Genomic DNA, 12,571 nt, shown 5'->3' with positions numbered 1-12,571 from the left:
CGTCGCGATCTGTACAGTCGTAAGGCAGCCGTGGGAACGTCGGCGCTGGGAGACAGTGGCGGCCTCCTCGCGTTTTGGGGTGGGTTTTCGCGTCGCGTTCGTCGAGACCGCTGCTCCTGCCAACCCTCTACCGTGCGCGCGCGTCGTCTTCATGCGTGTCGCAGTATTCTCACATCTCGGCGGAGCGAGCGTGGGGCGTGGCGAAAACTGTCCCGATCGACACTGTCGAGTCGTCGGTCACACCCTCTGTGAGACTCTGCGACTCTGGCGTTTGAGAAAACGAGAAACTGCAGCGGGCGGCAGGGACGTGCGTGCGCACCCGGGATGTGTGCGGGACTGTGCGCGGGGTCCCCAAACGCGAAATAACGTCACACGCTTCCACACGCAATGCTCAGTAGCATTCACGCGGCGGCAACCGTCGCGCGCCGCCGTCTCAAACCTTGTCCTTGCCCTGTCGCGGCTTCATGTTCGCGAAGGAGCGGGCGGTAGCAGAGCCGGCCAAGCGTGCGGCGGAAACGGCGCCAGCGGCGACCCTCTCCGCACCTGCCGCAGCGCCCGCCACCGCCACAGCGCCAGGCTTGCGTCCCACCGAAGCTTCCCTCCCCATCGTCGCAGACCTTTCGACGAGCGAGGAGGCGTAGTGGGTGGCCACCGAGTTGAGGCGAGAGCGCGTGCGAGCGGCCGCTGCCGAAGCCGCTGCGGCGTGCTTTGTCAGGACACCGCGTGCGCGAGAGCGATGCTCGCGATGAGCATGCAAGGGCGACAGGTCGAGCGCAGCGGCCACGTCCGGGTTGGTCGCGAGCCACAGCTGCACGAGCGCGTGGGCCAGCGGCGAGGCGACGGAGCGAGACGCGGCGCGCGAGAGGTACGTTGCGCTCCCGCCCCAGCGCCCCTCGGCTGTGGCGTGCACGGGACGCAGCCGGACTAGCCTGTCCTGCACGGCCGCCTTTCGCGGCAGCACCGGCGCGAGAGGGTACCCGAGCGGGTCTCCGGCGTGGTACAAGTTTGTCCAGCCGAGGCCAGGGTCCAGCCCCCTCAGCGAGGGCGGCTTCTCCCCCAGCTGTGGCCGGCGCAACAGCAAGGCCGGAGACGGCACCGCGATCGACGGCACCGAAGGCGCTGCAGCGCCGGCGGCAGAGGCGGCGGGGGAGGCGCCACTCGCAGTGGCAGCGTGCAGCGGCAAGGGACAGCCGAGCGTGTAGACGGCTGCAATCGTCTCACCGCGTTCGAGCGCCGACGAGATCCTCTCCTCCCGGGCTTCACTGCGATAGCTGCCACCCTCGCCAGAGGCACGAGCACCGCAGTCTGTTCGGCCGCTGCCACCCGTGTTCGTCGCCGCTGCCGCCGCGCGCTGCATCGCTTCGATGTGAAAGAGCGCTGGCACCGAGGCGGGGCCGAGCGCCACCATAACGAGCGGCGCCTCGCCCCCCGCTGCCGCCGTAAGGGCCGCCAGAGCCGACTCGAGGGCGCCTCGCACCGCTGTGGCGTGCCGCTGGTTGCGGCTGCTGCTACTTGCGACCCACGAGCGGCAGACGGCAAGCCATTCGGCGAGCGCTGCAGGCCCGTCCTCCCAACAAGCAGCACTGCACTCCCCGCCGCCGCCGCCGCTCGGAGCGGCCGATTGCGTCTCGCTCGCCCAGCACGCCGTGCTGAGCGCCACGGTCTCGGAAGTCTCCGAGAGCCGCAGACCGCAGAGAGAGAGGCGTGAGAGGACCTTGCGCGAGAGGGTGCGGCGAGCGGAAGCGCCGAGTGTCGACGGGCTGGCTCCACCAAGCACGAGAAGCACAGCAACGCGTTGAGAGCCGCAGAGCAGGTCTGCGCTGCTGCCCGGCGCACCTGACCCAGAGTGCTGAGAGCCAGAGTCCCACGACTCGGCCGACGACGAGTCGTCGTCCGACATGACCGAAAGAAGCGAGAACCGCCGGCCCCGGTTTCAGGTTAAAAGAAAAAATACCCCCACGCCTAGAGGGCAAGCGGCGAAACTAGGCATAGGTCGCGGGGACCTGGAAGGTGTGGATCTGGTCAAACGCGTGCGAGAGGGTCAGCAAGCCCGTCGCCGGCACTGTGTTCCAGTTGAGGACGAGCTTGACCTCGTTGTCTCGGAGGCCGAAGCCCTGGTCGGTGAGCGAGTACTTGTTCACCACCAGGTCCGATTTGATGTGCGCCTGCTCGGGCTCCGAGATGACGGAGTCCCAGACGACGACCTGGTTGAGGACGTTCGCCTGGGTCTCGTACTCGGCGGTGACGTACACGAACAGCTGCTTGACGTTCCAGTTGAAGACCGAGCGCAGGTCCGCGTCGATCGCCAGACTCAGGATCGCTTGGTCGTGACCGGCGCTCTGAATCCTCCTCCTACGATGGGGTGGCGGTGCAGCGGCGTCGGCAAGCGCCGCGCCGCGCGTGTCATGGGACGCGGGACGTGCGCTCACAGCATGATTCGCTCCAGCTGCAGGGAGACCCGGGGCTCGGCCTCGTGGAAGTATGTCGTCGCAGCTGCCAAGAAGGCAAAAGCGCCCAGACACGAGAGCGTGTAGAAGAAGAGCGCATTCAGCCGCTGCCAAAAGCTACAGGACGGGGCGCCGGTGGCTGTGAGCGGGCGCCTAACGGCCGCAGCGGGCCGGGCGCGAACCTGTGCATGAGAACCCCACACTGAGCGAGCAAACGCCGCCCGAGAGAGCAGCGCCTGGTACCAGTGTCAGAAAAAAGAGAATTTTACTAACGAACCCTCGGACAACACTGGGCACGGTACTGGCGCGCACTGGCACTAACACAGGTACACAAAAAGAGAATTTCAAAGCGTGTCCTCGCACGACACTGGGCACGGGGCCCTGCCCTCCTCCCCCATCCCTCGTGGTTTGTCGGTTCTGTCTTTCTTTTTTAATGGGCACGGGACTGGCGCGCACTGGCACTAACACAGGTAATTTAGCGCCCCTCTCTTGAGATTCCTGAAGATCACCTAGGTGCTAGGACGCGCGGTGCAAGGGATACAGTGGGTTGCGGGCATTAAGAAAACAGGATTGCGCGGCACGCCGCCGTTTCTAAGCCTTTCCACACCCCTCACCCACCCCACGCCGTGGTTTCTTAACTTCGGCCGGGGCACTCAATCAAGGTGGGTCAAAGGTCAGAGCCGGCCCCGGATAGTCGGAAGAGGTGAGCTGCGGTCCCGGATCCGATGCCGCCAGCCAGTCTGCCACCGACTCAAGACCAAGGCTAGGGTGGGGATGAACCAGATAACAAGATAACTAGTTAACAGGCACTAACTGGTGGTTTTGAATGAGTTAACACTATCTGGTTGCCACCAAAACACCACCTTATACCAGATAACAGCCCATTACCAACCACATGCAGCTCTCTCTCACTCCGTGTTGAACGCGGCGAAGAGCGAGTGCTCGAGCGTCGAGTCCTTGGCCGACTTCTGCAGGTCGCCGTGCATCTTGCCCGCCGCGGAGAAGACGCGCTCGACGCCGGCGGAGGAGGCGGGTGCAGCGAAGTACTGCTTGACCATCTTCGCGAGTGCCGGCCACTTGGTCTCCTTCGCCTTCCACCACGCGAGCACGTCCACCTCGATGTCCGGCTCCTCAGGGTCGGCCAGGTACTGCTCGAGCTCGTCGATCTCCGGCGTTGGCTTGTCGTCCTTCTTCTCCTTCTTGACCTTGCCGAGCAGGTTGCCAAGGCTCACCTTCCGCTTCTTCGTCGGCGGCTCCGCCGGTGGCTCCGCGGGCGCGGGCGCGGGCGCGGGCGCGGGCGCGGGCGCGGGCGCGGGCGCGGGCGCGGGCGCGGCCGGCATCGGCTCGCCGCTGCCACCAGGCGCGCCATCGGCGACCACGGGTGTGGGCTTGGGCCGCGGCTTCCACACCGTCGACCACTCCGTGCGCAGCTCGCGCAGCGCCCACGACTTGTCGCTCGAGGGGACGAAGGCGTACTCGTCGATGAAGTCGTACGACTTGAAGCACGGGTGGAGGAGGGTGGCGATGGCGTACGTGCGCTTCGTCTCGTCGGGCAGGTTGGTGATCCAGCGCGAGACCCAGTCGCCGTGCATCGCCGTGCGCGCCGAGAGCACGCCCTGGTGCATCTCCTCGGGCTCGAGGTCGTACGCGTGCGCGCCAGGGAAGTCGAGTGTGAGTGCGGTCTCGGGCGCCATCCCGTCGATCAGGCCGTAGACCGTCGGCAGCACGAGCGGCAGCGTGGGATACTTCGTGCCCTGCATGTGCTGCGTCCAGTCCGCGATCGGCTGCAGCACCGCGACGCTCTCCTGGTTGATGCGCCAGTCCTCCAGACCCATCTGGTGCTGGCGGTACGCGTGGCCCGCCTTGCGCGCGTGGTTGACGTCATAGAGCTGCACGGCACGCTGCTGCACGCGGAAGAACTCCATCTGGTCGTGGCCCGAGCTCCAGCGCGTGTCGTTGTCCTTGACGGGGTGGTGCTCGGGCAGGTTGCACTCGCGCTGGCATCCGTGCAGCGCACCGAGGCCGTCGACGCCCGTCGCGTGCGAGAAGTGGGCGACGATGCCGTGCTCCTTGTCGCGCGTCGGCTTGATCGCCTCGTGACCGAGGAAGACGTGCACCGAGAGCTGGCCCGTGTGCACGCAGCACGGCCCGCGGCCGAAGCCCGACCAGCCGTTCTTCATGTTGGACGCATTGTCGGAGACGGGGAAGAAGACGGTCGAGAAGACGTCGCTCGAGAGGCCGGCGGCGACGCACGCGGAGCGCGTCTTCTCGTCGATCGCCTCGCCCGTGTGCCGCTCGGAGAACGGCGTCGCCGCGAGCACGAGCTGCTCGATGGTCCACTCGGCGCTCATGTAGTACTCGCAGAGGCCGAGCAGCGAGACGCCGCGGTCGGACCAGATATCGCCGGCCATCGCCGGCTTGATGCCCTCGGCGCGCAGCGACGTGTTGATGTCAAACAGCTTCTTCTTGCCCTCGCCTGAGAGGATGAGCACGTTCGACATGATGATCTTGTGGTCGGGCGGCGTGTACGCGCCGCGCATCGCGACGTGCCACACATCGTGGTACTCCTCGTCCTCGGGCAGCGAGAGCGGGCGCTTGCGCTTGCAAAGCCAGCGCGCGTGCGCCTTGTGGATGGCGTCGCGATGCGCTGCCGGCAGCGCATTCATCTTCGACTGCGGGTCCACCTTCACATTAAGCGGCTCGCCTGCTGGCTTCAGGCGGATGTAGTCCTCGGGGTGCTTGAACATCACGTGGTTCCACATCGCCGTCGGCCCGCCGGCAATCGAGATGGGCGTCCCGCACACGCCGTTCTCCTCCTTGTTGTCCTTCCACAGCTTGCAGCACGCCTTACCCGCAGGCGCCCCCGTCGTGTCGAAGGCAGTCCATACTGGCGCCGTGCGCTTGGAGCCCTCCTGCTTGACGGCTGCAGGGGGCACCTCGGTCACCTCCGCCGCGGCCGTTTCAGCCTGCTTGCGCGGCGAGCGCCGCTGCCCCGCCTCAGCTGCTGCCACACGAGCCGCCGCCGCCGCCTCAGCAGCATCCGCTGCCGCCTTCGCAGCCGCATCCTCCTTCTCCTTGCGCTTCGCCTCTGCGGCGGCTTCGAGCTGCGAGATGCGCGTCTTCTCGCGCTCCTTGAACTCCGCGATCATATCCTCGCAGCCGGCGAGATGCTCGATGGGCTCCCACGTGTTGTCCTTATTCTCGAAGCCGGCCCACTTCACGTTGTACTGCGTGATGCCACCTTTCGCGAGGCGCTGCGCGATGATTCTCTCCGGCTCGTAGACGTCCTTGCCGGCCGCCGGGTCGAAGGCGCTCGTCGGCGTGCGCTTTTTGCCGCCCGTGCCCTGCGGCTTTGGCTTCGGCGGCGGCGGCGGCTTCTTCGGGGCAGGACCACGCTTCCCCATGACGCTTCCCCGAAAGGTGCGAGGTTAACCCGAGGTTTGGGTTCACAGTTACGTCTGCGGTGCCTACTGTCTGAATACGTATTCCACGTATTCCAAAACAGCTCTAGAATGGTACGTATTCCACGTATTCCCAAACAGCTCTAGAATGGTATTCAGCTCCCTCTTTTTTCTTGTGTTTTTCCTTCGACCGCGAGCGACAGCTGGTCAGTTGGCGCAAGCATGACAGGCCCTCAAGCGGCTGCGGCTGCTTGGTACTTGCGTGTGCAGGCCGACGTGATTGAGGACCGCCAGTCGAAGACGCTGCTGACCAACGAGACCGTGCAGCGGCTGCGGGCGCTGCGGCAGCGGCAGTGGCAGAAGGCGGCGGCAGACTTCAACAAGCGCCAGGACGCAGCAAGTGCGCGAGCCGACGCATCAATTGCAGCATGGCTTGCGGCTCACAAGGAGCGCGTCGCGCTCGGCTTGACGACCGACGGTGGGACCACCACCGACCACTGCGACACCGAAGGCATGACCGAGGAGGTTGCGGCCGAAAACGCACCACCCCTAGTGAACGGAAACGGCTACGTTTGGGCCGAGGACTACGGCGGCCGCCCCGGCTGGGTGCTCTGCATAGAATAGGGACAGGAGCCGCCGGCTCTTGCGCACAGAATTTGAGGAGTACTTGCATGCGTGTACGACTGTACGAGTGTACGAGTGTACGAGTGTACGTGTGTACCTGTGAGTGAGGGGGGGGAGGTGGAATACGTAGGTATTCCAACGTATTCCAAAAACTTTCCCAAAAGCGACGTATTCCGTATAAAATTTTCTTCGCTCCGCGTATTCAGACAGTAGGCTGCGGTGCTCACGGCACGGGGACACGCGAGTAAGTATCTGGCAGTTACCAGCCAGATACCGCCCTGCCCAAAAACCCAACCAGATATCTACCAGGCAGTTTTGAAACTGTTATGAGGCAGTTTTGGAAACCCCCCTGTTAATGGTCCACCCTAGCCTTGCTCAAGACGCACACGCCTCCATCCACACCGCTCACTCAGAACACCGCAGACTTGCAAAATGCCAAGTGCGCGCGCCGCGCAGGCGAAGAGAAATTTTCATTTGACGAGCTGGGAGCTCCCGTTCACACTCGTGTCTGGCCTTTTCTCGGAGCCGCGCCTGCGGCGCGCCGTGGTTTCTTAGATTTTTGCAGAAATCGCTCGGCGTGGTTTCTTAATGCGACGCTTTCTTAATGCCCGCAACCCACTGTACCCATCACTGAGCCGACGATGCTATACACCCTCCCTCAGCAGATTCCCTCACGCTCAGATTCCGTGCAAGGGGGTGCCGAGGTGCATGTATGCCGCAGGCCGGGATGGAGTGAGATCTTGCGGGGCAGGGCGGGCTAGCGCGTGAGGGCGCAGGCAAGTGCCCGAGGGTATGGGGATGGGCCGGAGCTCGGAGATTCTTTCTTGAGCTCGGTCGCGATCTCACTGTCTCGTCGTCTCGGGCACTGGCAGAAAAGCGAGCAGAGCATTTCTTCCCTCGAACAAAGAAAGTGCTGTCCGAATCTCCATTGATCCCCGTTGACGGACTGCGGCCGTCCTCGGGACCTCGCAATCCATCGGGGCCAGTTTGCGCGCCGACGATCGCAAAGGGGACATCACGAGTGCCGAGACGGCCGAGACGCCGAGTGCCGAGAACGTAGAGATACCACATACCAGATACTGGTACTGCTTTCTCTATATAGCTGACACCGCCGGCACAGATAAAAGTAGAGACTATCGTCAGAAAAGAGAGTACGGCTACCGTGCACCGTCCGCGTGACCGGTGTGGCGGCCGCGTCGCTCTTCAGCTTTACCGGGAGGACTCGATCGTTTTGAGCGCCATTTGCAGCGCCCCTTCGTTCGTCTCGTGCCCGCCGATGAAGCCGGACGCGTGCACAAACTTTGCGCCCGGGATGCCGCACTTCGCAGCCAGCTCCGCGTCCCGCACACCCCGCCACGGCTCGAGCAGGCCGAGCCGGTTGGTGAAGGCGGTGCCCTCGACCGTCACCGCCTGCACGCGCCACATGCCCGCCGTGTCAGGGTAGAGCACAAACTTGACCAGCGGCTCGACGCCGAGCGAGCGCTCGAGCTCGTACAGGTGCGTCTTCCACGGGCAGCCGCCCGAGCTGAGGCAGAGCACCTCGCCGCAGGGGTGGACCGAGTGCCGCGCCTGCAGCGCCTGCTCCGCGAGAGGCGGGCGGGGTGGGGTGGGTGGGATGGGCATGGGCTGGGCGCGGCGCGAGGCGGGCACCCGGCGCCGAGGCGCACGTGGGGAAGGGGCGATGGGGCGCCGGCGGTCTTCTAGCGCGGCGCGCGCCTCCTCGACGAGCGACCGCGCCGGCAGCTCGCACTCGACAATGTACTCGAGCGCCGCGCCAAACTCGGAGCCGCACAGCGCAGAGGCCTGCTCGAAGCGCTCCGTCTCCGTCGGGCCAGAGCCAGCCGGCTCGTTCCACCTTGAGTTGAGCCTGGCGACGCGCATCGGCAGCGAGGTGCCGTCCTTGTACCTCACCTGGTCCGCAATCTCGATCCCGTTGTCGTTGGCGTCGAGCCCCTCCATAAAGTCGCGGTACATCTTGGTGTAGACCCACTCGAGCGCGTCCGGGCTGCTGCGGAGGGTGGGATGCAGCGCGTACAGGATCTCGCGGCCGTAGTGCTTGTACACGAGCCCCGACGCCGAGAGCTTGGTCTTGAAGACGCCCGTCGCGGAATCTGGGCCGGTGACGTCGGGCCGGCCGCCGTCCCTGGCGGCCTTGTTCTCGCCGTCGAAGGTCTCGAAGAAGCCGCGCTGGTGGTGGTCGTAGCGCAGCTGATCGTGGTCGTACAGCCCGGCGACGTCGATCACGATGGTGAGCGGCTTGAGCACGTCCGGGTCGCGAGAGCGGGTGAGCGACGCGCTCTTGTACTGCGGCAGCCTGCGGAGCAACCAGACGCCCAGCGCCTCGTCGGCCTGGAACGCGCCGCTGTGGGTGCCGATGGAGGTCATGATCCGTGTCGCGCGCGTGGCAAACAGGAGTGAAAAAAATCTCGGCCCGGCCGGCGTGGAGAGGAAGTGATAAAATCGACCTCGGCAGGGACCAAGCCGAAGCTCGAAGGCCCGATTAGGCCAAGGAAGTTCCAAAGGTCGGCTGCAAGCCTAACCCTCCTTGCCGTGCGGCGAGTGACGGCCGCTAGATCTCTACGTGTTGAGCCCCACCACTCCGGCCACGATGAGGCCGATCGAGGCCACCTGCCTGCGCCCAAGCACCTCGCCGAAGCAGGCGTTGCCGATGATGGCCGCGGCGGCGGTGCCGACGCCAGACCACACTGCATAGGCCAGAGAGAGGGGCAGGCGTTTGAGGGCGAGCGGGAAGATGGAGAAGCAGAGCGTGTAGCCGAGCCCGACGCCGACGAGCCAGCGGCCCGAGCCGAGCGCGGCTAACTTCATGCAGGTAGTCGCGCCAATCTCCAGGGCGATGGCGATCGCGAGGATGGTGCTCGCTGGCAGCGCCGTCTCGATGGTGGAGGCGAGGCGCTCGACGAGCCGGACCAGAAGCGGAGAGCCGCCGCCGCCGCCGCGCAGGAGCAGGTGGCAACGCGCCGTCGGCAGTGCAGCGGGCGCGGCACAGGCGGGCGCAGCGCAGCCAGAGACCGTGGACGCTTGGCGCGGAGAGAGCGCAGCGCGGTATGCAGACGCGGTGGCGACGAGGAGCAGCAAGAAGGGCCGCATGGCGGTAGCGAGGGTTAGTCTCGCTACTACTGAGGGGATGAGAACACGGAATACATTCTTGGCCAGGGCTCTTGGTGAAACTCGCGATGGGGCATTCGTAGCACGCCTCGCTCCCCCTCTCTGAGGAGAGCCCTGCGGGACAGAGCGCGCAAGACCCAGCTCTCTCCGAAGCCGTGGAACCTGGAGCGCACTCGGTGGCGGCATCCGAGAACCGCTGCACCGAGTTGAGGTAGTGTACACCGTTGTAGCCGCCCGCAGAGACTGCGATAGCGAGGGTCAGTCTCTGTTGACTAGGCCTCAAAAAAAGAGAAAAACTTAACGGCCACTCTCGCGTGACAACAAAACCAAACAAAACCAAATTACGTGTGAGTGTTAGAGTTGTTTGGTATTGCTAAAAATCTCTCTCGCGTGACGGAGTAATGTGCCTTGATTTGACAACAACAAACCACGAAAAAAACAACATTCACGAAAAAAACAATAAAAAACAGGCGTCTTCTTCGCTGATTATTCACAGCACGCCACTAGGAAACCTAGACCAGGTTCCCCTGGGGTCGCCTCGTGAATAAACGAGTATAAAGAGCGGTGAATAAAAAAACAGAGCGTGCTGAGTCGCTGCACATCGCTGGCTGGCTGGCTGCACATCGCTGGCTGCGCGGGACACGTCGCCCTGGGTGTGTCCTGGGTGTGTCCACTGTGTCTGCTGGCGCATAAGGTTGCTCACGCATGACGTGGCTCGCCATCCTCGCCATCGCGCCGGCGCTCACCGTGCCCAACGCAGCGCTCCGCGGCCGGCCGGCAGTGCTCCGCGGCGGTGGCGGCGGTGCGAGCGGCGTGGGCGACGGCGGCGGCCGGGACGAGCCTGAGGCCGAGCTCTCGCCCATCCCTCTGACGATCCTGTCTGGCTTCCTCGGCGCGGGCAAGACGACGCTGCTCTCGCACGTGCTGAGCAACAAGGAGGGCGCACGCGTCGGAGTCATCGTCAACGACGTCGCCGCCGTCAACATTGACGCAAAGCTCGTGGCGCGCGGTGGCACCGCGGCCGACGGCGCTTCGGACGGCGGCGGCTCGGACGGCCAGGGCTCGGACGGCCAAGGAGCGCTGAGCCGGTGGGGCGACGACATGCTGGAGCTGTCGAACGGCTGTGCCTGCTGCTCCGCCGGCGACGACTTGCTCGCCTCGCTGTCCGAGCTCGTCTCGCTCTCCTTCACGCGCGGGGCGCCGTACGAGCACATCGTCGTGGAGTCGTCCGGCGTCGCCGAGCCAAAGTTGCTGCGGGCCATGTTCCAGGAGGCGGCCGCGCTCAACTGGCCAATCATGCGCTGCATCAAGCTCGAGAACATGGTCACAGTCGTGGACGCGGCGTCCTTCATGAGAGAGTACGGGTCCTCCGACCTGCTCAGCTCGCGGCCAGACCTCGGGGCGGCCGAGGCGGACGCGGAGGTGGTGGAGGCGCGCGAGACTGGCGTGGTGCAGCTGCTGGTGGAGCAGGTCGAGACGGCCGACGTCGTCGTCATCAACAAGGCCGACACCGCCGACGCCGCGGAGCTCGAGCAGCTGCAGCAGGTCGTCGGCTCGCTCAACGGGTTCGCCGCGGTGCACCGCGCAGAGTACGGCGCGGTGCCCCTCGCCTCCATCCTCGTCCCCTCCCGCGCGGCCGGCGTGGCGACCTCCAACGACGTCATGGACCACAAGTCGTCCATCGACTGGGCAAAGTGGCTCGCGTCGCAGCCCCCGCCCGCCGCCGCGCCCGCCGCGCCCGCCGAGGATGGGCACGAGCACAGCCACGCCGAGGCGCACGAGCACAGCCACGCCGAGGCGCACGAGCACAGCCACGCCGAGGCGCACGAGCACGCCGAGTCGCACGAGCACAGCCACGCCGCCGACTGCGCCGACCCGGGCTGCACCGACCCGTCGCACGACCATAGCCACGGCCACGGCCACAGCCACGGCGGGTCCCGCGAGGAGACGACGGCCGCACAGCGTTTCGGCATCCGCACCTTTGTCTACGCGCGCCGTTCGCCGTTCGACCCAGCCAAGCTCGCGCGCCTCGTCTCCGACCTTCCTTTCCTCGCCACGGTCGCCGCTCCGCTGCGACAGGGCGCCCAAGACGCCGCCGTGGCGCCGGCGAGTGGCGGGGAGGGAGGCGACGGCGACGGCGGCAACATGGCGCTCTTCGACCCGCTGCTCCGCTCCAAAGGCTTCGTGTGGCTTGCGGGCGAGGACGGTGTCGCGTACTTCTGGTCGCAGGCCGGGAAGCGGCTGGACCTCAAGGAGATGGGCCGCTGGTGGGACTCGGTCCCGCGCGAGCAGTGGCCGCAGGCGCATCTTGCGTCCATCCTCGAGGATTTTGAGGGCAAGGGCGGCGACCGGCGGCAGGAGATCGTCTTCATCGGCGCAAACCTCGACGAGGGTGCGATCTGCGAGGCGCTGGATGGCTGCCTCGCCGGCTAGCGCCGGGACGGCGACGCCGCGGGGCTAGCTGCGGGCCGAGTCGCGGGGGTTGCGAGCGCGGGGGCGCCTGAGCGTTGGTTTTTTTTGCCACACACCACAACTCCCTAGATCCAGAATCCACGGCTGCATTGCTTTGTCCTTTATGGTGGACGCAGATGACCGGGCGAGATGACAGTCACGCACAGTCCACAGAGAGGAGTTCAGGAGAGCTAGGGCCGGGGAGCTAAGAAGCGCCCGGGTTGTTGTGCGAGTATCAAAAAAGCGTCGAAATGTCCCAAAAAGCGTGTCTCGAGTTTGTTGCAGCTCCGCAGCCTGCGCGCGCTGCCGGGACGCACTGCTTGCTGGATCTGTGCACTCCCTGGGACCCAGGGAGTGCACAGATCCAACAGGAGTGAGTAGGCTCGACGCCGTACTCGAGATGGAGCTGCAGAAAGTACGCCACCGAGCGTGCCACCGAAGGCGTCCCGTCGGAGGTGATGGAGTTTGAGACCTGAGGCTGCGGAGGTGACGCCTGAGGTACCGGCCCGTGCACAGCGACTC

General features: G+C 65.4%; 6 protein-coding genes across 6 annotated transcripts; 2 read left to right on the top strand and 4 right to left on the bottom strand.

Moving 5' to 3' along the window:
* Window positions 1-1,982: 1,982 nt before the first annotated feature.
* EMIHUDRAFT_218228 (hypothetical protein) lies at window positions 1,983-2,845 on the bottom strand (the record flags this gene model as incomplete). Its single annotated transcript, XM_005760076.1, has 3 exons — window positions 1,983-2,352; window positions 2,430-2,564; window positions 2,811-2,845. The coding sequence occupies 3 exons, from the start codon at window positions 2,843-2,845 to the stop codon at window positions 1,983-1,985; spliced, it is 540 nt and encodes a 179-aa protein (XP_005760133.1).
* Window positions 2,846-5,566: 2,721 nt separating this feature from the next.
* EMIHUDRAFT_60835 (hypothetical protein) lies at window positions 5,567-5,734 on the bottom strand (the record flags this gene model as incomplete). The annotated part of the gene is made up of 1 exon (XM_005760075.1): window positions 5,567-5,734. A coding segment is annotated over one exon (168 nt), but the record flags the coding sequence as incomplete, so codon positions are not given.
* A 225-nt stretch (window positions 5,735-5,959) lies between these two features.
* EMIHUDRAFT_218226 (hypothetical protein) lies at window positions 5,960-6,472 on the top strand (the record flags this gene model as incomplete). The annotated part of the gene is made up of 2 exons (XM_005760074.1): window positions 5,960-5,966; window positions 6,078-6,472. The coding sequence occupies 2 exons, from the start codon at window positions 5,960-5,962 to the stop codon at window positions 6,470-6,472; spliced, it is 402 nt and encodes a 133-aa protein (XP_005760131.1).
* A 1,057-nt stretch (window positions 6,473-7,529) lies between these two features.
* EMIHUDRAFT_438498 (hypothetical protein) lies at window positions 7,530-8,863 on the bottom strand. The gene is made up of 2 exons (XM_005760073.1): window positions 8,189-8,863; window positions 7,530-8,050 (listed from the first exon to the last, which is right to left on the bottom strand). The coding sequence occupies exons 1-2, from the start codon at window positions 8,855-8,857 to the stop codon at window positions 7,682-7,684; spliced, it is 1,038 nt and encodes a 345-aa protein (XP_005760130.1). The 5' UTR covers window positions 8,858-8,863; the 3' UTR covers window positions 7,530-7,681.
* A 189-nt stretch (window positions 8,864-9,052) lies between these two features.
* On the bottom strand, window positions 9,053-9,340 carry EMIHUDRAFT_59740 (hypothetical protein; the record flags this gene model as incomplete). Its single annotated transcript, XM_005760072.1, has 1 exon — window positions 9,053-9,340. A coding segment is annotated over one exon (288 nt), but the record flags the coding sequence as incomplete, so codon positions are not given.
* Window positions 9,341-10,213: 873 nt separating this feature from the next.
* On the top strand, window positions 10,214-12,304 carry EMIHUDRAFT_438497 (hypothetical protein). Its single transcript, XM_005760071.1, has one exon. It carries the CDS (start codon window positions 10,304-10,306, stop codon window positions 12,029-12,031), a length of 1,728 nt encoding a protein of 575 aa, XP_005760128.1. The 5' UTR covers window positions 10,214-10,303; the 3' UTR covers window positions 12,032-12,304.
* Window positions 12,305-12,571: the final 267 nt, after the last annotated feature.

Source organism: Emiliania huxleyi (assembly GCF_000372725.1).
Source record: "Emiliania huxleyi CCMP1516 unplaced genomic scaffold EMIHUscaffold_78, whole genome shotgun sequence".
Taxonomy (NCBI): Eukaryota; Haptophyta; order Isochrysidales; family Noelaerhabdaceae; genus Emiliania; species Emiliania huxleyi.
The sequence above is the reverse complement of the archived record's forward strand: the minus strand, read 5'-3'. Positions and strand labels throughout refer to the sequence as shown.

Bases quoted from the DNA above. Each gene is read 5' to 3' on its own strand.
- EMIHUDRAFT_438498 (XM_005760073.1), bottom strand. From the start codon at position 8,857: ATGACCTCCATCGGCACCCACAGCGGCGCGTTCCAGGCCGACGAGGCG. The intron at 8,051-8,188 runs GCGCGCGCCGCG...CTCGCGGAGCAG, and splicing joins CGCGGTCGCTCGTCGAGGAG to GCGCTGCAGGCGCGGCACTC.
- EMIHUDRAFT_438497 (XM_005760071.1), top strand. From the start codon at position 10,304: ATGACGTGGCTCGCCATCCTCGCCATCGCGCCGGCGCTCACCGTGCCC.